General features: G+C 37.3%; 6 protein-coding genes across 10 annotated transcripts; 3 read left to right on the top strand and 3 right to left on the bottom strand.

The window, feature by feature from the left end:
* Positions 1-636: 636 nt before the first annotated feature.
* Non1 (nucleolar GTP-binding protein 1) lies at positions 637-2,947 on the top strand. The gene is made up of 4 exons (XM_065310607.1): positions 637-798; positions 903-1,177; positions 1,236-1,435; positions 1,490-2,947. The coding sequence occupies exons 1-4, from the start codon at positions 751-753 to the stop codon at positions 2,893-2,895; spliced, it is 1,929 nt and encodes a 642-aa protein (XP_065166679.1). The 5' UTR covers positions 637-750; the 3' UTR covers positions 2,896-2,947.
* LOC135797970 (uncharacterized) lies at positions 2,948-5,219 on the bottom strand. 2 transcript variants are annotated; one of them, XM_065310610.1, is made up of 3 exons: positions 5,018-5,219; positions 3,207-3,394; positions 2,948-3,149 (listed from the first exon to the last, which is right to left on the bottom strand). In XM_065310610.1, exons 1-3 carry the CDS (start codon positions 5,217-5,219, stop codon positions 3,018-3,020), a joined length of 522 nt encoding a protein of 173 aa, XP_065166682.1. In that variant the 3' UTR covers positions 2,948-3,017. The 2 variants fall into 2 exon arrangements, with proteins under 2 accessions (XP_065166682.1, XP_065166683.1); XM_065310611.1 differs by lacking the exon at positions 5,018-5,219 and adding an exon at positions 3,451-3,969.
* On the top strand, positions 5,200-7,724 carry ergic53 (protein ERGIC-53). The gene is made up of 5 exons (XM_065310608.1): positions 5,200-5,380; positions 5,691-5,845; positions 5,948-6,120; positions 6,208-7,191; positions 7,245-7,724. The coding sequence occupies exons 1-5, from the start codon at positions 5,200-5,202 to the stop codon at positions 7,279-7,281; spliced, it is 1,530 nt and encodes a 509-aa protein (XP_065166680.1). The 3' UTR covers positions 7,282-7,724.
* Positions 7,715-9,245, bottom strand: LOC135797969 (uncharacterized). Its single transcript, XM_065310609.1, has 2 exons — positions 8,926-9,245; positions 7,715-8,858 (listed from the first exon to the last, which is right to left on the bottom strand). Exons 1-2 carry the CDS (start codon positions 9,182-9,184, stop codon positions 8,506-8,508), a joined length of 612 nt encoding a protein of 203 aa, XP_065166681.1. The 5' UTR covers positions 9,185-9,245; the 3' UTR covers positions 7,715-8,505.
* A 1,747-nt stretch (positions 9,246-10,992) lies between these two features.
* LOC135798226 (uncharacterized) lies at positions 10,993-12,373 on the bottom strand. The gene is made up of 2 exons (XM_065310998.1): positions 11,276-12,373; positions 10,993-11,213 (listed from the first exon to the last, which is right to left on the bottom strand). Exons 1-2 carry the CDS (start codon positions 12,225-12,227, stop codon positions 11,038-11,040), a joined length of 1,128 nt encoding a protein of 375 aa, XP_065167070.1. The 5' UTR covers positions 12,228-12,373; the 3' UTR covers positions 10,993-11,037.
* Positions 12,374-12,953: 580 nt separating this feature from the next.
* On the top strand, positions 12,954-23,782 carry LOC135798225 (myb protein-like). 4 transcript variants are annotated; one of them, XM_065310994.1, is made up of 10 exons: positions 12,954-13,200; positions 17,353-17,629; positions 19,219-19,451; positions 19,518-19,683; positions 19,742-20,329; positions 20,385-20,642; positions 20,697-20,858; positions 21,008-21,124; positions 22,294-22,395; positions 22,726-23,782. In XM_065310994.1, the coding sequence occupies exons 1-10, from the start codon at positions 13,154-13,156 to the stop codon at positions 22,849-22,851; spliced, it is 2,076 nt and encodes a 691-aa protein (XP_065167066.1). In that variant the 5' UTR covers positions 12,954-13,153; the 3' UTR covers positions 22,852-23,782. The 4 variants fall into 4 exon arrangements, with proteins under 4 accessions (XP_065167066.1, XP_065167068.1, XP_065167067.1 ...); XM_065310996.1 differs by lacking the exon at positions 21,008-21,124; XM_065310995.1 differs by lacking the exon at positions 22,294-22,395.
* Positions 23,783-23,912: the final 130 nt, after the last annotated feature.

Genomic DNA, 23,912 nt, shown 5'->3' with positions numbered 1-23,912 from the left:
AAGAGCTACGACAAAGCTGCAGCTACACGCGAAGGCAGCGAAAATGTATACAGACTTATTGACTGTTATTTACGGCCGCCAAATAAATCGCCGAGATCAGTTAATTTTGTTGCTTTATCCATTCCCCACGTCGTGCGCCCGACGATGGCCTAACGCCACCGCGCCTGCAAAATCCCGCTTTTATTGGCTGTAAATTATTTGCAATCTTAAGCGGCATCCGACCGCCGCTTCTATTTTTATTACAAGTTAAAGCATGGACGCTAATAAATTGTTGTAGACTCGTCGGTTCGTTCGATTTAGTTTAAACATTTTTGCTGCAACAATAAAGCAACATCCAATTAAAAATGGCATCTTTTTCTTATACGTATTCAATAATTAAATATTCATTTAATTTAAACATGGTACAGGGTTTATAATATTGATAATTAACAATTATTAGTTAATTAAATCTATTTTATATTGCAGACAAACTATAAATTAAATGATTAAATAGCAGAAGTTTGGAATAAATATCAATTAAACTACATAAAAATACGGATTTATAATGAAACACTGTTTATATTTCTAAATTATTCGTTTTTCAAAAATAATACTGCTTGCTTGCATCAGCAGTGCTGCCTCCAACCGGCCTCTTTGAGAACGTTCCTTTCCCATTCCCACGTGTATGAATCCAGTTCAATCTGGGCACGTGTGGAAAATAATATTCAATTAATTTAATTTATAACCCCAGTACGCCAACATTACACCACCATGTCGCAGTACAACTTTAAGAAGATTGCTGTTGTCCCAACATCAAAGGTAACTATGCAGTTTAAACTGCTTTCTTACTCAAAATAACAATATAACCAACAAATTCAAATTTGCTTGAAAACTTCCATGTTACTAATTATTTTGATTTTTAGGACTTTATTGATATTATATTATCAAAAACTCAACGCAAAACACCTACAGTCGTCCATAAACAATACAAAATCACGAGAATAAGATCGTTTTATTTGCGCAAGGTCAAATATACACAGCAAAGTTTCCATGATCGTCTGTCACAGATTCTCACTGAATTCCCAAAGTTGGATGATGTGCATCCATTCTATGCTGACTTGATGAATGTATTGTATGATAAGGACCATTATAAATTGGCTTTGGGTCAAATTAATACTGCAAGACATTTAATTGACAAGTACTTATTGCATCATATTAGGAAATTTTATATTATTAATGAATGTTAAATATTTTAGTGTTTCTAAGGATTATGTGAGATTGATGAAGTATGGAGACTCATTATACAGATGCAAACAATTGAAGAGGGCTGCCCTGGGTAGAATGGCCACAATTATGAAGAGACAAGGCTCTAATTTGACTTATTTGGAACAGGTCAGACAACATTTAGCCAGGTTGCCTTCTATTGATCCATACACAAGAACTATTATTATTTGTGGTATGTATAAATTGTAAAAATTATTTAATTATTATTAAATTTTTATATATTTAGGATTCCCAAATGTTGGAAAATCATCTTTCATTAACAAAATTACAAGAGCTGATGTTGAAGTCCAGCCATATGCATTCACAACCAAATCTTTGTACGTCGGTCACACCGATTACAAATATCTGCGCTGGCAAGTAATTGACACTCCTGGAATTTTGGACCATTCTCTTGAGGAGCGCAATGTTATCGAAATGCAAGCTGTTACTGCCCTGGCTCATTTGCGTGCATGCGTCTTGTATTTCATGGATTTGTCAGAACAATGCGGACATACTGTTGATGAGCAAGTCAAGCTCTTTGAATCCATCAAACCACTCTTCACAAACAAACCGCTTTTGATTGTGGCGAATAAAATTGATATCGTGTCTTTGGACGATCTGACACCTGAAAAACGCGCGTGTATGAAACCTATCGAAGATGATACCGAACTTACTCTTCTACAAATGTCGAATTTGAATGAAGAGGGCGTCATGGAAGTAAAAACCGAGGCATGTGAACGTCTGTTGAGTTATAGAATTGAACAGAAAATGCGCACCAAAAAGGTTGATGGTGTTTTGAACAGATTACACGTCGCCGTACCCAAACCACGCGATGGAAAAGAACGAGTTCCTTGTATTCCAGAGAGTGTACTTGCAAAGAGACAAGTTGCTGGTGAAAAACGCAAACGCAAGCTTGAGAGAGATATCGAAGAAGAGCAAGGTGATGATTATGTTTTGGATCTCAAGAAACACTACACTGACATCCCAGAAGAGGAACGTTATGATATTATCCCAGAAATCTGGGAGGGTCACAATGTTGCTGATTACATCGATCCGGACATTTTCGAAAAACTCGCCGAATTGGAACGTGAAGAGGATGCTCGAGAAGAGTCTGGTATGTACGTTGTGCCGAAGATCGAACTCGACGATACTATGAAGGAAATCAAGGCGCTGGCGCTACAGATCCGGAACAAGAAGGCGATCATGAAGGACGAGGCCAGGGTCAACAAGCAGTGCAAGAAGCCGACAATGCCACGCACAACAGCTGCGAAAGGTCGCGATCGGTCTGTATCACGTCTGCGATCTGAAATGGAGACTCTTGGTGTGGACATGTCTGAAACCAACGATGCTCACTTCACTAAGACCAAAGGTAAGAGTCGTGCTTTGGGACCAGTGGCTAAAAAGATACGCACTGATATGTTGGAAGCCGCGTCGGAGAATAAGAACAGGAGTGTTTCAAGAACTCCAAGGAATCAATTGGGCGTTAAAGATGCTGCTATGCAAAAGAAACTGGCTAAGATTGCACATCGTGCTATTGCGAAGAAGGTTGGTAAAATGGGTATGAAAGGCGAGGCTGACAGGTTCATCGGTACGAAAATGCCGAAACATTTGTATTCCGGCAAACGTGGTATTGGTTCAAATGACAGGCGTTAAGGTAGGAACATTTTATATTGTGTGTTTCAATTGATTAAAAGTTTGCAAACAATTGTTGTGATTTTCTTCACCAAGCTTCACTTTAATAAATATTAAATAAATTATTATACATGTAGTCAATTTTACAAGTCAATGTATGGTGAGCCGCATCTCACGTTGTAGAATTGATCACACACTTGAAATTGCTCGTTGAATAGTGTGCCATTGGTGCAGAGAAACGAAGCTCTATGATTAGGCTCACATAAATGATATGCCTATCAAAATTCATACTTATTATCACTTGTTTTTGATTTAATTTTACAAATACTTGCCTGGCAAGCAGCATCAACGTCGGCGTAATATCCATTGATTTTACCGTCACATGTAAACTTCGTCTGTGGTACTTTCCACAAAGTTGGATACAATGGTGGATCATGTGGTAGATGTAAATCATGATAACCATCGTAAGGCATCGCTCCTGGAATTATGTAGTGGCCACATTTTCCAAACGTCCAAATAACTGAAAATTAAAAAAAAAAGTTAAAAGTTGCGCTCTCGGTGAACATGACACTTAACTTGTTAAAACAATGAGTTCTTTGAGTAACATGTCGGAAAGTGCAATGCGTCTTGTCACTATCGGTGCGCGTAACAATCTGCCAAGCATCTAATGAGCAAAATCAGCAAGTAAACATGATCGCCAAATGAAAACGAAAGAAATAAGATTAACGAATTGGTCGAAACTGGGTCAATAACTAACGCCGTTCTCCCCCAGCTTTGGCGCTGACCTATCAAGTCGAGAAATACTCGTGAGCGTTTAATTTACTTTGATTCGTTTCTTTTATTTTATTTCATTGCGATCCCAGGTGTTGTGCGGAGTTTATTGATCTGTTGATTAGATTACTATTTGAATTTTCGATGTGTGCGAGATTTGACCGTTTTTGAAAAGTTACTTTCGTGTAGGTCAATTGTTGTACCACCGGCAAAGAGCAAGGTTATTGGATATTTTGTGTGATTTGGGGGACTCGACACGCACACCTACGCTATCTATAAATCGTGATTTAATTACGCAATTTAAATGCTTAATTATGAAGTTGATTCGATTGGGATGAAAGTGGTTTTAATTGCTTGGCACGCACGCACGCTTCTTTCGATAATTGGATACAAACGAGTGTAAATCTTTTATTAGGTAATTCATCTTTAATCTTCTTTTCATTTTTTTGAGTCTCAACTAAATTAAGGACATTCACTTGTTAGTTTCGGTGCGCGAGGGTAGTAAACTTCGGCGATGACGAAAAATATATGAATTGATTGTAAACAAAATTTATAAAAAAGGATATTAGCGTGCTGACGAAGTGAAAATCGAGATTTAGTTTTATCATTTTTTTTTTGTAGACGCGCTTGTTCATTCGTTGCCATGTCCCGCAATTAGTTAGAAAAAGAGCGCGATAAGTATATGAATCATTAGTCTCAACATCTTTGATGCAATGGCTTCTTGTCATGCATTGTTACATCAAGCACTCTTAGTACGCGACGAATCCGCGTCACTTACCAATGCACTTTACCAACGTTTACCCCTGAAATAAAACAGCACAAAGCGCGGTTAACGAGATTTTAATATATTATTAATAGTATTATTATATTATTAGTAATTAGTGAGGACCGTGCCGTGCGCATTTAAAGGACTTGGGCGTCCGTGTTTAAACTGTCACTTTTTGTGTCTAGCAAAGGGTGGAAATAGAAAAATTATATTATTCATTACGTATGCGTACGGAGTCATGCAACGATACACTTCGTATGAATATTTGCGATAGATTTTTCATTGGCAAGCAGTGGCAGGTACTTAAAGTTTGTGTACTCTGGGAAGCATACGATGATATAACAAACAATATTTAACAATATTATTTTGAATTTCTAATATTTGTTCATTATACGGTAATTATCATAATTTTAAATTAAGATATAAGTGAAATGAATGAAATGTGAAGGTTACAAGCATTTTCATTTCACTTATCTGTAATAATCACCCTCTGAATAAAACTATAGTTAATTGTAATAAACTTTAATAAACTTTTTCATAAATTTGTTCCAGAAATATATACCGCTTAAGTTTTGCCTTTGTTCCCTAATATACTATATTTATTACTACAAATGCATTTCGTGCAAATAATAAATTGGCTTATTTTGCACTCGTGGAGTTTGGAAAAAAATATCAAAATTCCAACGTAGTCAGCGACTGTCACGCACGAAAGTGGGGTTAGCGCGTTTAGTCGTGTCGTGTATCTGTTGGCGAGTGGATGTGATTGTTGGAGCTGGCCTACTGCGACTATGGCTCTTTTTCCGGACATTGGACACACAAACTTGGCGATTTTTGCCCTGATCGCCGTCAGTTTCTTAACGCTAGTGAATACGAATTTGCTCCATAGACGCTTCGAGTACAAGTACTCTTTTAAACCACCGTACTTAGCGCAAAAAGACGGCTCGGTGCCGTTTTGGGAATACGGCGGCAGTAAGTAGACAATCTCGCACGTACACGTAGATACCTCGGTCGCTTCAATCACCGACAACAACAATTCTGACGTGTCCTTTTCCAACGCATTGCGTAAGTCGCGCGCATTGTGCGACGTACGTCCTGCTTGCCGCGTGATATTGAAACTTGGACACGTCTCATCATGCAATAAACGTAATCGAATCACAGATGTTTTTGAAATTAACTAAGAATTATGTATGGACTTTAACTTATTGTCCGCTTAGATTTAAAATTAAGGCTTAGGGCAATATGCTAGATGATATTGATTGTGTTTTGTTTTGTTGCTTAGATGCTATTGCAAGCGCTGAAAATGTTCGGATAGCACCTTCATTAAGAAGTCAGAAAGGCGCAATATGGACCAAGAATCCTATTAATTTTGATTACTGGGATGTTGATTTGTCCTTTAGGATTACAGGAAGAGGAAGAATAGGCGCCGATGGCCTGGTGAGTAGTAAATCATTTCTGCAACCTATATTGAAATGTTTTTAGTGTAAACATATATAAATTTATCTTATGTACATATTTGATATCGGTATTTATTTACAGGCCTTCTGGTATACTCAAAACAAAGGTGCCTATGATGGCAATGTGTTTGGTAGCTCAGATAGGTGGAATGGTTTGGGTATCTTCTTTGATTCATTTGACAATGATAACAAACATAATAATCCATACATTATGGCTGTGGTTAATGATGGTACCAGAGATTTTGAACATCAAAAGTAAGTCTAAAGTACATGTAAATTTTAATCAAATATTGAATTATTTGATTTAATTTACTACATTATTTGTTATTTTTAATATTCTAGCGATGGACAAAATCAAATGCTCGCCGGATGCCTTCGCGATTTCCGCAACAAGCCCTTCCCGACACGCGCACGCATTGAGTACTACAACAACGTCCTCACTCTGCTGTTCCACAACGGCATGACCAACAATGACCAAGACTACGAGATGTGTTTCCGCGCCGAAAACGTATTCCTCCCGAAGGGCGGTTATTTCGGTGTGTCAGCCGCCACTGGCGGGCTTGCCGACGATCACGACGTGCTACACATCCTCACATCCAGTTTACATTCCCAGCAACAGCAGCAACAACAACAACCCAACGAGGATCAAGCCAAACTCAGGCAGGAGTACGAAGAATACCAAAAGAAATTAGAGCAACAGAAAGCTGACTATCGCAAGGAGCATCCTAATGAAGTGAAGGAACCTGAAGTGGACGACTGGTTTGAATCGGACAATCAACGTGAACTGCGTCAAATCTTCTCTGGTCAATCTCAAATGTTTGATGTTTTAAGAGAACTGCACAAGAAGATGGACGAAGTTGTCGGCAGGCAAGAACGCACTCTAAGCTTAGTATCACAAGGCGCTGGAGGACAAGTGCAGGTACCTGCTGCAGGTGGTCAACAGGGCACTGGTCAAGGACAAGTATATATTGATACCATCCGAAGGGATGAAGTCAACGCCGTGCTAAACAATCAAAATCAGATTGTGGCTGCACAGCGCGAAATGCGGCAGTTTATCTTGGAGGTGAAGCAGCGCGCTGATCAGATTATCAATAATCAGGCGAAAGCGCCCACAGCACAAGTTCAAGCAGTCGGGTATGACACGCAATCGATTATTTCGGAAATGCGTGATGGACTGAATCACGTCAAGCAGCATTCGCAATTAGTGTTGCAACGACTGAACGAGAAGCCAGATTGTCCGTCTGGGGGTGGTGGCGTGTCGGTTACGGTATTTCTTGTTACTATTGTTATACACTTGGTAATAGTCTTGGGGTACAATATCTACAGGTAGGTTTTACGAGTAGATTTATTGAATTTGATTTTAATACTTTACATTACAGGGATAACAAAGACAGTCAAGCGAAAAAATTCTACTAGACTCATCAATTTTATAAAAAAAATTGCGCCGCCACTAAAAATTGGAACTTGAAGGAGTTATACTTAATTTGTCTGAATGGTTAGTGCAGTAAATATGGATTGTGAGTATGATGTCAATAGTCATAGGTAAAATGAGGATGATTTGGATTCTACAACTTGGTTACTGATGTATTCAGTTAGTCATCTTGGTTCACTAGACAGCTAGATTTATTTAAAAGCAGTATTTAAGTCTGTCAACATTGAGCGATTACGGGATCCAATCTTTCCTACTAACAGAAATGTGAAGATTTTGCGCGTCTTCCACAAATTCGTCAAACAACAAATGCGTCGAGTGTCAGGTATCATCTTCGTCGTCGTCGTCTTTATAGGTCGTACTTGAAAAGTACCGTCTTTTTGTTATTTTTTGTGTATAAAAATATATGAGGAGAAAATATTATGGAAAACTGAGATTATTTACTGCCTTCAAATCATACAATGTACATAATTTGGTTTCACAAGGATTTGAACATTTATCAACATTGTAAATGATAATAATGAACACATTTATCAAGGCTTATTAAAAATTGACTAGAAAATTATTCACACTTCCAGGTGTTGAAAAATTTACATAAATTACATTCAGTCAACCCTAATTTAGGTGTTTACACATGAAACAAATGCTTTTAGATTAGATTGACTGAAAGTTTGTAGTCTCAGCAAAATATTTCATTGTCCTGCTTGCTCTGTCTTTACTTATCTGTATTTATTATAGGTTGCTTACTTGTTTTCCTTAAAATGCAAAGCACAGCATCATAATTGCAAATCCAATTCTTTCATATTTATTCATAATCATCGCTGCTAAGCCGAATTTAACTGCTGCCTTCAATACCCGTGGACTCCAGAAGATGACTATGAACCTCAGCCATGCAATGGGTTGTCTTCTAATGATTTGCACCTTGGTTGAAGTTTGATTCACCAGTAGACACTTTTCATCTTCTTGGATAAGTTTACCACCTAGTAGTTGTCCATTTTTGTCAAAGTGATATGCGTACATTATACCACTTAACATTCTAGATATCCTCATTTTATTTTATAGAAAATCGGTGTATAAATTTAATGAGAATTGATAGTTAGAAGAGTTTCAAAACTTGTTTTGGTTGAGGTTAGTTCAGGTTCGCAAAAAATCGATTTTTTAAGTGTGTGTATAGAATATGCAACTGAATTTACATGAAAGAATTTTTAAATTTAATATTCGACTTTAATATAAACAGCAATATAATCTTTGGTATTTTTAACTTCTTGATATGAATGTAGGTCGTATTGGATTCGTCCAAATCTAGGACGAAACGGTTCTGGATTTGTGTGCGTACCTCTTCCATCGCCTGGACCAATAATTATTATCACATTACCGGTAAATGAGTCAATATAATGTTTAAAAGCGTCGCCATCGTTGAAATAGCAAAATAACAAAATGTGATCTTGTTTTAATTCTTTGGAATCAATAGGAAAACTAGGATAATGATGAGTTATAAAAAGTGGGTTACTATAGCGACTTTTCCACCACGTTTCATTCACTTCATATCCATGCACAGGAAATTCTATAAATAATTTTTGTTTATAAATTAATCCAGCTTTTTCTTATTAAATAGATATTGATAACTTTACCTGATCCAAGGTACTGTTGTAAAATCCATTCAAACAAACCGCAACCACAACCAATTGAAATAATACCTTTTTTACTAAACTGTTTTAATTTGCGGGCAATAAACTCTAGATTATCGACACTTGGCCAAACCCAGAGGAATTTGTATGCGATTTTATTGTTAGATTGAGGATTTAAATTCAACAACTCGCGCCAGTCATTGTTTTTATAACATGTTAATATTTCTTGTTTAAAAATTTCTTCTAATTGTTCAATATCCATTTTGTTAACGATGTTACCAACTGACTGAGGTGTAATGAACGCGTTACATGTATTTTTCGCCTTTTCCTTTCATGCGCACGAGTCGAAACTAATTTTATTTCAGGAGCCTTGAATCTGAAAAAAGTTATTCATTGCCAATATCGCTCGTGTGTCTGACGGGCACATATTTTTACATTCCTATAGTGATGTAATGGTAGAATAAATTAGGATTTACTACAGAATGTTTATTACTTCAAAGCTGTCTTGGCTTTCAGTATTTTTTTATGTTGCGAAAACATTGGCCAAATTGGGCTGTTGGATTTGCGGTTGTTTTTATGTTTTTCAAAATAGCTATAAATAGCCTTTTTTAATCATTGAAAATAGCTTCTTTGTTTTCTTATTTTTTGCATTATTTTTATATTTATCTTTATCAAACCCTTATAAAGTATTTTAAATATTAAAATACACATAGAACCAGGCTACATTGAAATCATACAATATCAAGCACTCTGTATCTCCTGGATTGCGTCAAAAAATCAAAAAAATTGCGATGCAGTATTTTGACGTAAATTTATTAAAAATATTAATTTGCTTCAGTTTTTTACTAACAAATAAAATTTCTAGGACAAAAATAATAATAATTTTTTATGGGTATTTTTCTCAAAGGTTTAGAGAGCTGAAAGTGCATATCCTGCTAATAATTCAATAATAGCCACAAATTTATCCAGTTTATTTAATACTGTAAATTAAAAAGATTTGATAAATCTCTGAGATGCAAAGGTCAAATGTTGTCCGATATAGCTATGCCCTCCTGAAAGCTTTATTTTGATGTGCATCTTGTACTTCCTCCTTGTTATGATTACATAGCATGTTTCGCATTGGAATGGTTTTCCACAGCCGAAACAAACGCAAGTAAAGCTCTCAACATCGTTATGAATGAAAGCAGGTCAATTGTAATAATTCGTAATTATGTGTTCATTTGCATTGAGTTGTATTCTTAGGGAGCGCCAAATTTTAGGGTTGCAACCCTTTTATTCAAATTCTTTGCTGCCCAGTAGGAGCTCGTATGCATTCAAAGTTACCATCTAAGAATAGTAGGGAAACGTTTGGTTCATTGGCCTTTTGCTGTGTTGGGTTGTGTTTGAAATGGTATGTTCACAATTCACAAACATAACACTTGACCTCATTTAATTTTAAAACTAACAATTATGTTTAGTAATAAAATTAATTAATCTTAAAAAGTTATTTGTTTTGGGTTCGAGATTCACTTTGATAAAACTGGCATCGGTGCGAGTTTAAACTGCTTTTAGTGTAAATTCAAAGCCAAGTTTTTGTGCTCGCGAAACTTGGCTTTGAATTGTAGGATTGAACGGCTAACATTCGAGAGCCTTTCAGACGAATGAGCACACTTCAAGTGCATTAGGGCTATAAAGACGACAGACGCCCTTTTTGAAACAGTCATCATTAAGAAGTTTTAGACGTCGGGTGTGCGGGAGTTGTTCGAAGATGTAACTGACTTTATTTTATGTAATTTTGATATTTTTGACGATTTTACTGTTATTCACATTCATATTCATTAAATTATTATCATCTAACTGCCAAAAGTCCATTTTATTATTATTTGTATTAACATTCCTACAGAATTTACTTATTATTTTTTTTTGTTTAAATGATTAAAAGATAGGCTTTTATAAATTTCCAATGCTTTAGAACTTCTGAATCAAAACACGTTACCATATGTCTTGTTGTTATACGTCTAGATGGCGCTGGCATGTACGTATTCGCATATTATTTCGATTCCAAACTTTCAGAAAAAAAAATCAGAGAACTTGTCTAACAAATTATTTATTTATATACAACTTCTAAGTACACAACTAAAACTTCAAGTCCACCTTAGGCTCAGGTGGTTTATCGGGTTTCATGTCATCAACGTTTTTCCTCCTCAGCAACAACATTAGGAATCTTTCATGTATAATGTTAGGTAAAGCAACATTATAAGTAACAGACCATTGAATTATTTCAGAGCAACTTTTCAAATCCCCAATATAAACTGCAAGAAACAATTTCGCAAAAGTATTAAAACACTCACAAGATTTATAAATAATATCTTACATTTATAGTTGAAGATAGAAACTAAAATAGCGGAATATTGCGTTTTCATTTCATATTTAATGAGCAACTCAAGTAACCTATAAACAACTTCGACCTGATGATTTTTCAATGATGCTGTGACTACATAAGGCAAAGTACCAACCACAGCCTCACATAACCCTTTGTTCTTTTCAAGAAGCTGTAAAGCCAATGTTTGGTCAGAATACCACTCACTGATAAAACAAGCCTGCCACACACAAATTAATGCAAATGGATCCTTGTAGCTGTTGTACAATTTCTCACCAAACTTTATAATACTGACTAGAATGGCTTCACTGTGGGTGGTTACATCAGTGATCAAATATTTCAACATCAATCTCAGCCTTCTTCTCAAATGTGCATTTTTCTCATAGACATCTTCAAGTATCTGTACAGCTTTCACAATCTCACCATTTATCCAATAAGCTTCTGCTAGGTAATGATCAAAATAAGCATTTGTTTTATAGTAGTCATTGTCTTCTTTGAATAATTTTTTCAATTCTAATATGATGTTGATATTTGCATTTCTTGAATTGGCATCAAGGAGAGTAAGCACATTTGTGAATGTTGGACATACCAGAGATCTCTGACACCTTTTTATGAATTCCTCAATATTGTGTTCACTACCATCTTGGATTAACAGTAGGAATTGTTTATCTATGGCTGATTGTGACATATTGTTTAGTGCAATTTCTAATGTTTTTGGTTGTACTAGTGAGCAGGTTGTTGCATGATTCTTTCTCAACTTGATTCCTTCCCATTTTAGCGACTTTTGGTGGATTAAGTCGGATGTGAAATTATCTATCACATCAAATTTGTTCACTTCAAGTGTTAGCACTTTGTCTGATGACAATCTGTGATATATTGAACATATTTTGAAAGCCTTTTTTAGTAGTGTCTGTTTTAGTTGTTTGTGAGGAAATAATACAGCCATTGTGGCTCATTACGACGTCGTAGTAATGAAAAACACCGAGAAGATAAACATTTTAGAAGGTTTATTTATAAAATTTCCCGAGAGAAATTGACAAACATGACAGTGTCATACTTTAAGGTTATATTTTTAAAGAGAGCTTTTGATAAATGAAAGCTTGACGTTGATAACCTTGAACAACCTCAACAAGAAAGCAAAATAAATTATTTATCATTTTCTTTATTTATTTGTTTTTAATAAAAAAATGTATCATAGTTTTGAGTACAAAAATTAAATTAATAATCTATTTTAATCAGTTTATATAAGTTTGAATGTTTTTATAAGGTGTGGCACAAAATTTCTTATGCAACTTACTTAACAAATTAAATATTTAATTTTTTTTTCATTTTAAATGGTTTAAAAATGTCGATTACAATTGCAAGCTGTAACAAACAGATAAACTGCGCTTAGTGAGCGTTATGATGCGAATTTATTGATCGAATTGATTGCATACAATTCAGTAGTGCCCTTTGTACACACACTGCCAACTAGAACTGGCTAATGCATGCAACCAATGTAGTAACGTACACAGTTTTGAAACTTTCCAACGGTCCGCACGTTAAATTTTTAACTTGAACTACTGTACGAAACTACGCGAGCGAGATCGAAATATTACTGCGCAGGTCCCCTACATACTCGAATCGCTCCGACCGTCAACGAACATCGTCATTCCGCTAGCGGAGTGCGCGTGGTCGCGCCAGTTGTGCGGTTGAGTTTGCGCTCTGCGTCAGTTGTAATCAAACCAGCATGTGGGTTGTGTGATCTGAGAGTAGCGTTCATGTCGGCAAGGCAAGTTAGGTAGGACCTTACCCGCCTGCCCAGTGCGTGTCGCAGTGTGATCGGTTTCGTGCATCATCCACCGAGGCGCAGGCCGCGACACAACTTGGATAATGGAATTCTATGTAGCCGACAAGCGGCAGCACGTCGCATATAACAAGTGAGTAACGATCAACGACCGTGAGTGCGTTCGCTTCGAATTGTATAACTACGCGCTACCGCAAGAATACTTACATATAACTCGCGAGTCGCGGTGTATTAACGCGCTCGGCGCACGGCTCAATTACCGACAATTTCAACGTGTAGAACAAACGTATAACCTGCCCTTCATCGCGCTTTATACAGATGAATCATTACATTTAGACATTCGATTGTTCGTTTGCTTACTTATATTTACACTTTACGTTAATATTCTACTCGCTGTACGGTGTGTTGCATCAGAACTTGCATTTTGATTAGATTAAGATTACTTGTTTGGTACATTTCCTGCTGCGCTGTTGTTTTTCTCAAGTACTAAACTTATATTATCAAACATTAAATATATTCATGGTACAAATGATTTACTGGTGAGAAAATGTTCAATGTCATCCGAGATGTTTATTTTTGTTCACAAAGTCAGTGCCTCGAATTCCCGCCCTTAAAAAGGCGCCGACCCGTCGAACTTTCGGTCCGAAAAGTTAAAAAATTGTTTTTCGTGGTGATAATTCTTCTTGGATGCCGGTCTGCGTTCTACCACTCGAAAGCTTTGTATAAGCAGGGGCCAAGAACAAGTCTTGTTTGCGTCTAGCGAGAACAAGCTTGAACAGGTTGTATTCTAATTTCGATTTCATTATGTTGTGTTTGTTCTTTGTTAGTGGTGGTGCGTAAATGTGGGAATCTTTTTTTTTTTTATAAATTTTTCCCTGCATTGCGAAGCTTGAGTTGTGTCCAATTCCAATTACAAATAAAATGTTATTTTTACATTGTTTTATCTCCCACGATACAATGGCTAGTTGTGAAGAAAAAAGCGCGGGCTTGCTTTCTCTCCCCATTGCTTGTATATGGTACAGATGTTTGGCGTGTAACTGCAACCCCACGCGTCGGATGGCGTGCATTGTGTGTGCGTGGTGCATCCAGTGAGTGACTCTCCTCTGAGAGGCACTCCGCCTCGACTTGTCGCAACACGATGCGCTGTATTCCGTGTGTGTTGCGCTAGACAAGGTTCACACATATGGGGTTGCAGCTGTCATTCGTATACGCACATGCTGACTGACGTGCGTGTGAGAAGAGAAAGAGGTCCGAAGGACTGCCGTTCGATAATGGGGTGGTTGGACTTCTTTTTTTAAGAGTCGGAAAAACTATTGTTTGCCTCGTGTGGTTTTGTCACCATGAGAAACAACTTCACGCAAGAATTTCGCAAGAAAAGGGGATTCCCGAATTTTGAATTTTTGGAGGGTACCTGAAATGCACACAATACAGCGGCTACACTTTCTTTTCGAGGTACCGTTTTATTTGTGTGCTGGGATTTAAATTTTTAAATGCCAAAAATCCACGAAAACACGTTTTGCTTTCGCTTATTTTTGTGGTTCAAGTTCAATGGAAATTCCAGTCATGTGTGATCGACTAATGCTTCGTAAGAATATCAAGTATATGTAGGAACTAATTTGCATCATCATTGAATGGTACCTACTCGTAGACCAAAAACGATTTGCTATTCAAGTGTCGCCCAGCTTGCACTTTGATCTGCGGTGGATTATGTTGCACGTGAATGCAAATAGTTAATGGCAGTGCGTGTACACACACACATGTGCATACAAAGCGTGCGTAATGTGCCATTACCATCACACTCGCATGTGTTTATCAGCCGCGCAATGAAAACGCGTATAAAATGATATAAAAGTTGGGGGCTTGGATGCGGGCACAGTATGTTTTTGTGTGTGTATGTGTGTCCACGCCACGGGCAGGTGGTCTTTGACTACGCCAGTACCATCTGCCCGCTACAGTTTGATCGATAATTTCTACATCTATTTCCTTCACTAGTTCACCCTATCGAACACTGTTACTTGTTACTATCAACGAGGAAGTGAATGTAAAGTGTATGTCTTTTCTTACCAAGTTCATTGTCAGTATAATCTCCGACCTTAGAGTTGTATATAAATTGTTATTGATTTTGCTTTGAATTTACTAAAATATAATTAATATTTTGTTTAATTGCATGCATTTTGTATGTTTGATGACGATGAGCAGATGTTTAGATTTAGATTTGTCGGAGTTTTTCCTTTCAACTTCTTACACCACCCTCCTTCGAAAAGTGTAACAATACCTAGCACCGTGTGTAACTTATGTTAATAAAAATGAAATTGTTCCCCTCGGATGGCGTAACGTAATGCAAGATGCAAAAGACAAGACGTCGCGTGCCATTCGAACGCGCGCTGTGGCCCCAGCTGTTCAAATTCGATAATTTTTCCTCGTCCTTTCTTATTCTTACGCTCGCACAATGCACGTACCTATTCTTTATTTCTGCGAGTGGTATGCCCCATTATCGAGTACCCTCACGGCTCATATGAGGAGGTATTGCATAAGTCTGCCAATAAAGCTCACCGTAGAGGTAGATGTCTCATATTTTCCTGGGACACTTTTATTGTTGTACGTTGCTTTAGAAGGGACTTTTGGTAAACTTTTATATTTGCGGAAGTGACTTAAAATCTCTATTGTTAATTCCGGAACCAATCAAAAGTTTGAGGATGTAGGATGTTTGCTTTGCGCTTGTTCACAGTTTGAATTTTGAAATTCATTAAAGTGTTGCATCCCGTGTATTGACTGCGACGCGCGTGCATTGTCTTGTCTTGTGTATTCACCTTCTGTCAGTGGTCATAAATAATAAATGTTAGATAAGGTAATTACGCTATGGGGGTAAAAAAGGCGAGGACGTAAGACGCCACATGTCGTTTGTAACTCTTCGCGGCGCGCGCGCGCGCGCGTTAGATCGCCGCCGTCTTGCATCAGGAAATGTCGGAATAATGTAAAACTGGCGCGAGTTCGAGGGACTTTGGCGCGTGCCATAGACATCTTGTCGAAGCATATGTCTTGCGCTCGCGTATGTTACGCGTTCAAATGCGAGCGATGCTCTCTGAAGACGTTTGCACCTGCACACGACACCGGTGCGCACATTCGAAGGTATAATGTACGTGTGCGAGGGCGAGAAACTGTTTGATATTCTAACTGTATGGCGTCCACGAGGGTGTATTGAACTTTTAACTTTTGTTTGCTTTTTTCTAATGCGGGTTTGATGTCTCTTGCACCTGATCATAGCATAGAATGCAAAAAAACATCAACAAAGGTAGTTTTAAAGGCAGTAAATTTATTTCTTAGCATTATTTTAAGTGAAATAATATATAATTCATGTTATACTTTTGATTTGTTTAAATTAATTTTTGGACTTAATTAATGGTGATATCTTAAGGAATTCATTTTTTATGTTCTTTTGTTCATTGTGGAAGGAAATGGGAATTATGCTTGACATGTAGAAGTAAGAACCTTCTTCCTGTATTCACCCTTGAATGCGTTTCCGTCTGCGGACGAAAGAAAGGGCTACTAGCGCACATAGGTGCGTTTGTTTGCGTTTTCTTAGGGCTTTTGATAGCATCGATACGACCACGTCCGCACAAAGAATTTGATATTGGCATCATGTTTGACCCGAATCATTTCAATGCGCCGCTTTGCATTACGTTTTTCAATGGCGTCCTTTTATTTTCAGATGATAGACGAAACCCTTTTCTATACTTAACTACGCATGCCACATTCACATCGAAATTAAAATGTATCGAGTTTACTCTCGACACATTAGTAGGTCAAACCGAGTGCGCGCATCCCCCTAATTTCAATTTCTCATACCTCTAACCCCTTGCACATCCCGAGCGTGAGATGAAGACAGGTACGAATCAAAGAATTTATTACCGGAGGGACATAGTGTGAGAAGAGCCATGCATATGCATTGTGCACATGCAGCGCCCCAGTTAGAAAGACATATTGCATAATAGAATCAAAATAGAAACGCATTCCCATGGTGGGATAGTGTGTGCGCTATGGGCCACCGCACGCACAAAGTGTGGGTCTCGTGGACCTCGTGTTTTTCTACGATGGGAAAATATCCTCAGAGGGGGTCCATGTGAACCTTAGAAATTAAGGGTGATTGTATCTTTCTAATTTTAAATTGATTTAATGCAATGTGTGCGTTTGTGAAAAGTACAAATTTAACTTGGAGAGTACACGAGCAAAGATTATAGACTTATCAAACTTGGGTAAATATTTAATGTTTACTTTTTGGTTACAGCATTAAACGCGAGGTCGACACTGACGACAGCGCTAATGAAGATTCGGATGAGTCGGGTTTATACGATGAGATAAACAGTCATCGTCCGAAGAAAACTATTAACAAGGGACGCTGGAGTAAAGAAGAAGACGCCCACTTGAAGGACCTCGTCGAACAAAATAGAGAACGGTGGGATATCATCTCGAAGTATTTTCCTGATCGCTCGGATATTCAATGCCAGCAGCGATGGGCGAAAGTAGTGAATCCAGACTTGGTCAAGGGACCTTGGACCAAAGAGGTATGTGGTTTCATTCCATGTCGTCTTGCGAACAATGTTATTTCGGAACATATGCACGAAATTAGCGTCATTAGTAGCCGAATCGTGGGATATTGAGTAGAAAAGTACAATGCCCTTTTTCTCATGTTATTCTACCGTGGCGTCGCTGCTCGCGATGCACGCTGTAGAACCGGTCCCAGGTTCAAGTCGGGGTTTCTTCGCGTCTCTTTGTAACGAGCTATACATGGATCTTGCTCGCGTGCACACCGTTTCCGAGACGTGCACTCTCTTCTCTTCACGGCTGAACGCGTTGTAAGCAAGGGGGAAATTTGCGCTGTCGTATACAAAGAGAGAGAAAATCGCCTCGATGAGTGTTTGTTGTGTGGCGGGACGACTTTAAACATATTATAAACAACCGACGACGCTTGCAATGTAACAAACCCTCTTGTCTCTTAAATTATCTCGAAAGTGAACTTTTATGGCAAGCATTCGACAGGAAAAGAGCGATATATCTTAAAAATTGAAAACAACGCATAAAAAATGTGAAAGGTTGTAAAAAAAAAACAAGTGACACATTTCGGATGTTCGGCTCACACGCAAACGGCATGAACGCCCAAAAATTGGGTCAGCTAGTTAGCAGGAGGATTTTTACGTAAGCGGAAGTGCCACAGCGAAACCAGATGTAACGAATTCCAGTTGGAATTCCAGCTGGAGTTTGCGTGTAAGGCGATCGCCGACATTGCTTATTCGTACAACTTTGCGATCGTAACAACAAAATGCACATTTTTTGAAATTCAAAGCTTGTATATCAACTGCGATGATTTCATTATGTCAATTGACACTTTTTATGGCGTTTGCAGGTCGCTGGAAGCTTGTGTTTGCGATACAAACAAGTAGAATTCAGTGTCGTTAATTTAATATTTTCAAACACACAATATTAGTTTAGTTAGAGTTTTCAAAATTGAAAAACCGTTGCAATCGTTTGCTATTCGTTTAGTATGAATAGTAAACATTTCTATTAATTCTATGAACATTGTCCGCAATTTGACGTCATTGCCATAAACATGGGGTGTGCTAAAATATCGTGAGTGACTTATTCACATTTCGTTTACAATGACTTCAATGACTTATCTTTAACAGCTGTACATACACGGCTTCTTTTCGTGATAAAACATGTCGCGTTTGCATAAGTTTATCTTCTGCTCTCATTAAATGAATTATTTGAATTCTGTCTACACAGATTAATAATTAACGAATTTTAGATGCGTTGCCGGGTCTATCGCAGTCGATTTTTGACTTTACCAATATTTGATTAATACAACTGCGCGTTGCGTAATAGCGGACGCAAGACTAATGCTAATATTGACCTGGTATTATCAATTTTATACGAATTATCAGGTTCACTGAAAAAAAGTGTGCATGTTGCCATATAATAAACATACAAATGTTCGTGTTCACACACTAATCACTCAATGGAACTGAATATACAGTGGAATAAGCGCTAAACACTGAATAGAATTCGTACCTTATGGTTTTACAGCGGCATATGTCGCCATATTGTTACGCATTGACGAGCAGACATGTTATTACATGAGTGGATGTTTTTATAGGAGGATGAGAAAGTAATCGAATTAGTGAAGAAATACGGACCAAAGAAATGGACGCTCATTGCGAAACATCTACGCGGTCGCATCGGAAAGCAATGCCGCGAACGGTGGCACAATCACCTCAACCCGGATATCAAAAAGTCTGCCTGGACAGAACAGGAAGACGATATCATATATCGGGCACACAAACAATGGGGAAATCAATGGGCGAAAATCGCCAAGTTGTTACCTGGACGGTATGTTACAACACAATCCAGATATTAGGTTTGAATTTAACGTTTTATTTGTAATGGATGTTGCAGTACTGATAATGCAATCAAGAATCATTGGAATTCGACTATGAGACGCAAATACGAAGCGGAACATCGCGATGGTGAAGCAAAGCGTGGACGGGGACGTAGAATATACAAGCAGCAGAAAACCAGCGGGCCAGAGTATACTACCGATTCACAGTCGCTGTATATTGAGGTATATAATTATTTAACTCTGCTGCCGGGTGACATTATAAATGTGTTTTTAATAACAGGAATGGCAAGATCAAGGCAGCAGCCAGTCGTCTACTATGACTACAACGAGTCCTTCTCCTCATACACCATCACACGCAACACTTTTCCCTACTAGTTCTCCGCAAGACTCTTCATCGAATTTGTCTGATATGCGTTTCCTTGCTTTGGACTCTGTGAATTCCGGTATGGAAACGATGGGTGATTTTGGATCGGTTGGCATTACGCCATTGAAGGATTCCGATCTTGTTCATAGTCATATATCAAGACAAACAGCAATGAAAACATTACAAGGATTGCCGCGGCCAGCACCTGCTATCCTGCGCAAATCTCGTGCAAATGATAAAAATATGAACGGTGATAGCGGAATTTATGATTCTATGAGTGTTAGCGATGTACAAATGTTGGACATTTACAATTCTAAGACGGAAACGCCGCAACGAGGTATTAATTTGTCACCGGTCAAAGACTCTCCTTTCAGTCCGTCGCAATTCTTTACGATTCAAAATAGTCCGAGTTTAACCGTATTTGATCTGACGGTTGCCTCTTCCACCCCAATGAGGAACGGACATTCATCTACTACTACACCGACTAAGAACCGAATACGTGCGGTAGGTTTATATACTTGCAATGTTTAATTCATATTTTGATTATGGGTATTTTCAGGATCGAGATTACAGTCCGCTTACTACACCGAATAGTTTCTCGATTCGGCTTGACTCGCGTCCGTCGACATCTGATGCGACGACGCCAAGCAAAGGTCGGATGTTCAGTCACGACACTCCGAGGACGCCAACGCCGTTCAAGAAAGCACTAGCGGATTTGGAGAAGAAATCGGGTCCGATTAAGAATCTACCCGATACTCCCACACGATTAGAAGATATTACAGAAATTATGAAGAAAGAAACCGATAGTTTGTTTAATGTAAGTTTTATTTCGGTGTGATCTCATAAAATATTTACGGTTTTCCGTGTTTAGAATGAAAGTGGATTTGTAAGTAGCGGTAAGAGGAAACCGCATATACCAGCCGATAAAGAAAATATTTTGCCAAATAAAAAAGTGAGAAAAGCGTTAGCACCAGGTTGGACATCTCTAAATTCTCCAATGAGTTCGGACATGTCATTCGCCGTGGAGACACCTGTGAGTATAATTCTTTTATTCATTTTTTGTGTGCTTTTTGTTGTGTGTAAGCACCGCTGTACAGTGATGTTAATTTCATCCGCAAAAGCACCACTCTTCTTCTCCTTCAAGCTACGGTGAACTAATGTTGGTGTATAAATTGTTAATAGAGTAAATCATTGGGCGAAGATGCATCTTCAATACTCTTCAACACACCTAATACATTTGCGAAAGATCTACTCGGTGGGGTAGCAAGCTTGGACTTTGCGTCGTCATCATCTTCGAAGGTACAGGATTGGTATTGTTTTGGAGATCATATTTTACCACACCACTAGCCAAACAATGTGTACCAACAAAAAAACTTACACCCAATAACCACACTCACTTACCCAAACTTCGTACTTACATTGCATACTCTTAAAATTCGCTGCGGCAAGCCAAATTTTGCATGTACATAGGTTTTCTTTCTACTCTTCCTTTAAAACTTTATTTGTTTTATTTATTGATCTTTGTTTTATTATGGTCTTTTTGGTTTATTTGTTTTTAAATCTTGTCGGTTTTCACACTTATTGTATAACAATTTAAAAAATAACTTATTTATTTCTTAAAAAGCACGAATCCCTTTTTTCGAATGCATGAAACGAATCTGAAAATTGAATTTTGATATTTGTGGCACTTTATATAATCTAGTCCGATCGGAACCTATATCCTGATAACGTATAATATATTTGGGAGTGTAACTTACAAGACTCTCAAAGTGCTCTAGAATTAAGCACACAGATACATTTTTTAAAACGAATTTTGTGAGTTATATCTCTATTTGCTATTTTCCCAAAGGATTAAACCAAAACATGTGCACTTCACATTCAAGAAAAAGTTCGTTTTATGTTTTAAGTGCATTTTTTCTATATATTGATGTAAATTTTCAACTCGAGATGCATGATTTTTTTGTTTTGTTATTTGTGTTGTTAAATGATGCATAGCATACGCATATTTAAATAATGCGTGACCAAAAATTAGTTATAACTGTTATTTACTTATTATTGTAATTTTAATTTAATTGAAAAATCAACGGAGTTGAGAGCGATGCACATGAACAAATGTCTTAGTGACATTCTTGTTTATCATTCATTCACGTTTATCGAACACACTTGATGTAGGACTCTCTAGGATTAAGAAACATGGTGCTCTTCACAAAGGTAACAGCAGAAAAGCGTTGAGTGTATTGAGTAGGGACATTCTTTCAAAAGAAACAGGATTTTTCTGTCTATTATCTAAGATACAATTAACCCGCGAATAGAATGAAACAATATGTGTTAGACGCTGCGCATCCTAGGGCCATAATGGAGCCCAGTCTTCGTTCTGCTGTTAGATTTGTGCTGTCAGGCTTAGGGGTGTGGTAGTCTGTTTGTGTGTTGGGTTGTATTGTAGCTTTCTGTCCTCTTTATCCCGGCAGTTCGTGCCCTCAACCAGTGCCCCATCCCGAGCCAACGGTCTACGCAGTGCTGCCGTCAAACGCATTACATTCACGGAGAAAGACTCTAAACCTGCACCTAAGGTGAGCAGTCCCTTGATTAACAATGTACAAACGAAAGCGACTACATCAGACTTCGTGAACAAATTTCGAGCACTAACAAAACGATCTTCCCATCAAACCGATACAAAATTTGTTAACTGTGTGGTTTTGGTTGTTTTTTGTTCATTTTATATATTTTTTAAATTATCTGTTTGTATGGAACGAATGCTTTACTTTTATTTGTGACTATCAAATAATTGAAATTTCATGTTGTGTCTTTGATTTTGTAAAAGAAGTCACCTGAGTTGTGCTTTGTACATCGCATAAATTCATATTACACTGGACTAGAGAACTAATTGATATCTGTTGCAGTTGGATGTAATGTGGACAATGGTAGCATGTGGTCGAACAAAAGACCAAATTGATCTGACGGAAAAAGCACGTAGATTTCTCAACTGCAAAACGACTGGGCTCAAACCGCGATCTCTTAACTTTTGAAAATCGCTTTGCGAGTAATTGAAACGATTACTAAAGAACATAAACGTACAAGATAAGCACCAGAGCACCCTGTATATAATTAATATATAATTTACTATATATTTACGATTACAAATGGAATAATATATTTAAATGAAAAAAAAATAGAAAAAAGAGCATCACTGGCACTGTGTGCCTTTTAATATTTTGTTACAAAGGAATAAAATTAATGAAAACTCGTTGTAATGATAAATTATAGAGCATTAACGTATGCATAGATTTTATATACAATGTACTTTGTTTGTTTAAAAATTATTTCCGTAACAAATGCTAGTGCATAGCAAATCGCGTTGTATACATGATACACTTTATGACTTTCACATTTGTAAGATGGAATATTTATTTCAGTAATTTTTAATTCGTTTATTCAATAATGTTTGTATTTTTATATCTTTATGTAAAAGTTAGTTGTATTTGAGATAATAGACAAGAATAATTTGAATAGCATTTAGGCATTGAAAATTTGAACAAATTTGAAACGAATCTACTTTTGTAATAATGAGAATGCATTTTTATATACATTGTACGTGTCGATAGTTTTGTAAAAGAAATGTAACCCACTATTGAGACAATATTGTAATGAACGATGAAGCTAGTCCGTAGCCACCAGGCGTTCAAATTCAAATGAATTAGTTGTTTAATTGATAATACAAACAAAGAGAGTATTGAAGCCGATTGCTTTAGATTCAAAAATAATAACTGATTAATTAATGATTGCATTGCCAATTATCAACTAACTTCATTTCAAATAGTTTTGTGTATCCCTGACTATAGGCAATTTAATTGAGTGCATCTCACGGAATTATCGTTTTATGTGAACAGAATCGTTTCTTGGCTTTGGTTGTCATTGTAATGCTTCTCAATGCAAATAAATTGTATGTCTTCGAATTAATATATTAGTTTTATTATAACCCAATTATGCATGATCCTCGTTGAAATAGTTTTCCAAGTTATTGAACATATTACATATGTGTAGTAAATTGAAAAGTTCAGAATGTTATATAACGTAAAACTTTCTTATT

This window comes from Atheta coriaria, unplaced genomic scaffold (assembly GCF_025399875.1).
Source record: "Atheta coriaria isolate IRGN ID8LTWV9N9 unplaced genomic scaffold, Caltech_Dcor_3.1 hic_scaffold_9_pilon, whole genome shotgun sequence".
Classification (NCBI taxonomy): domain Eukaryota; kingdom Metazoa; phylum Arthropoda; class Insecta; order Coleoptera; family Staphylinidae; genus Dalotia; species Dalotia coriaria.
This window is presented reverse-complemented; position numbering and strand designations above follow the sequence as displayed.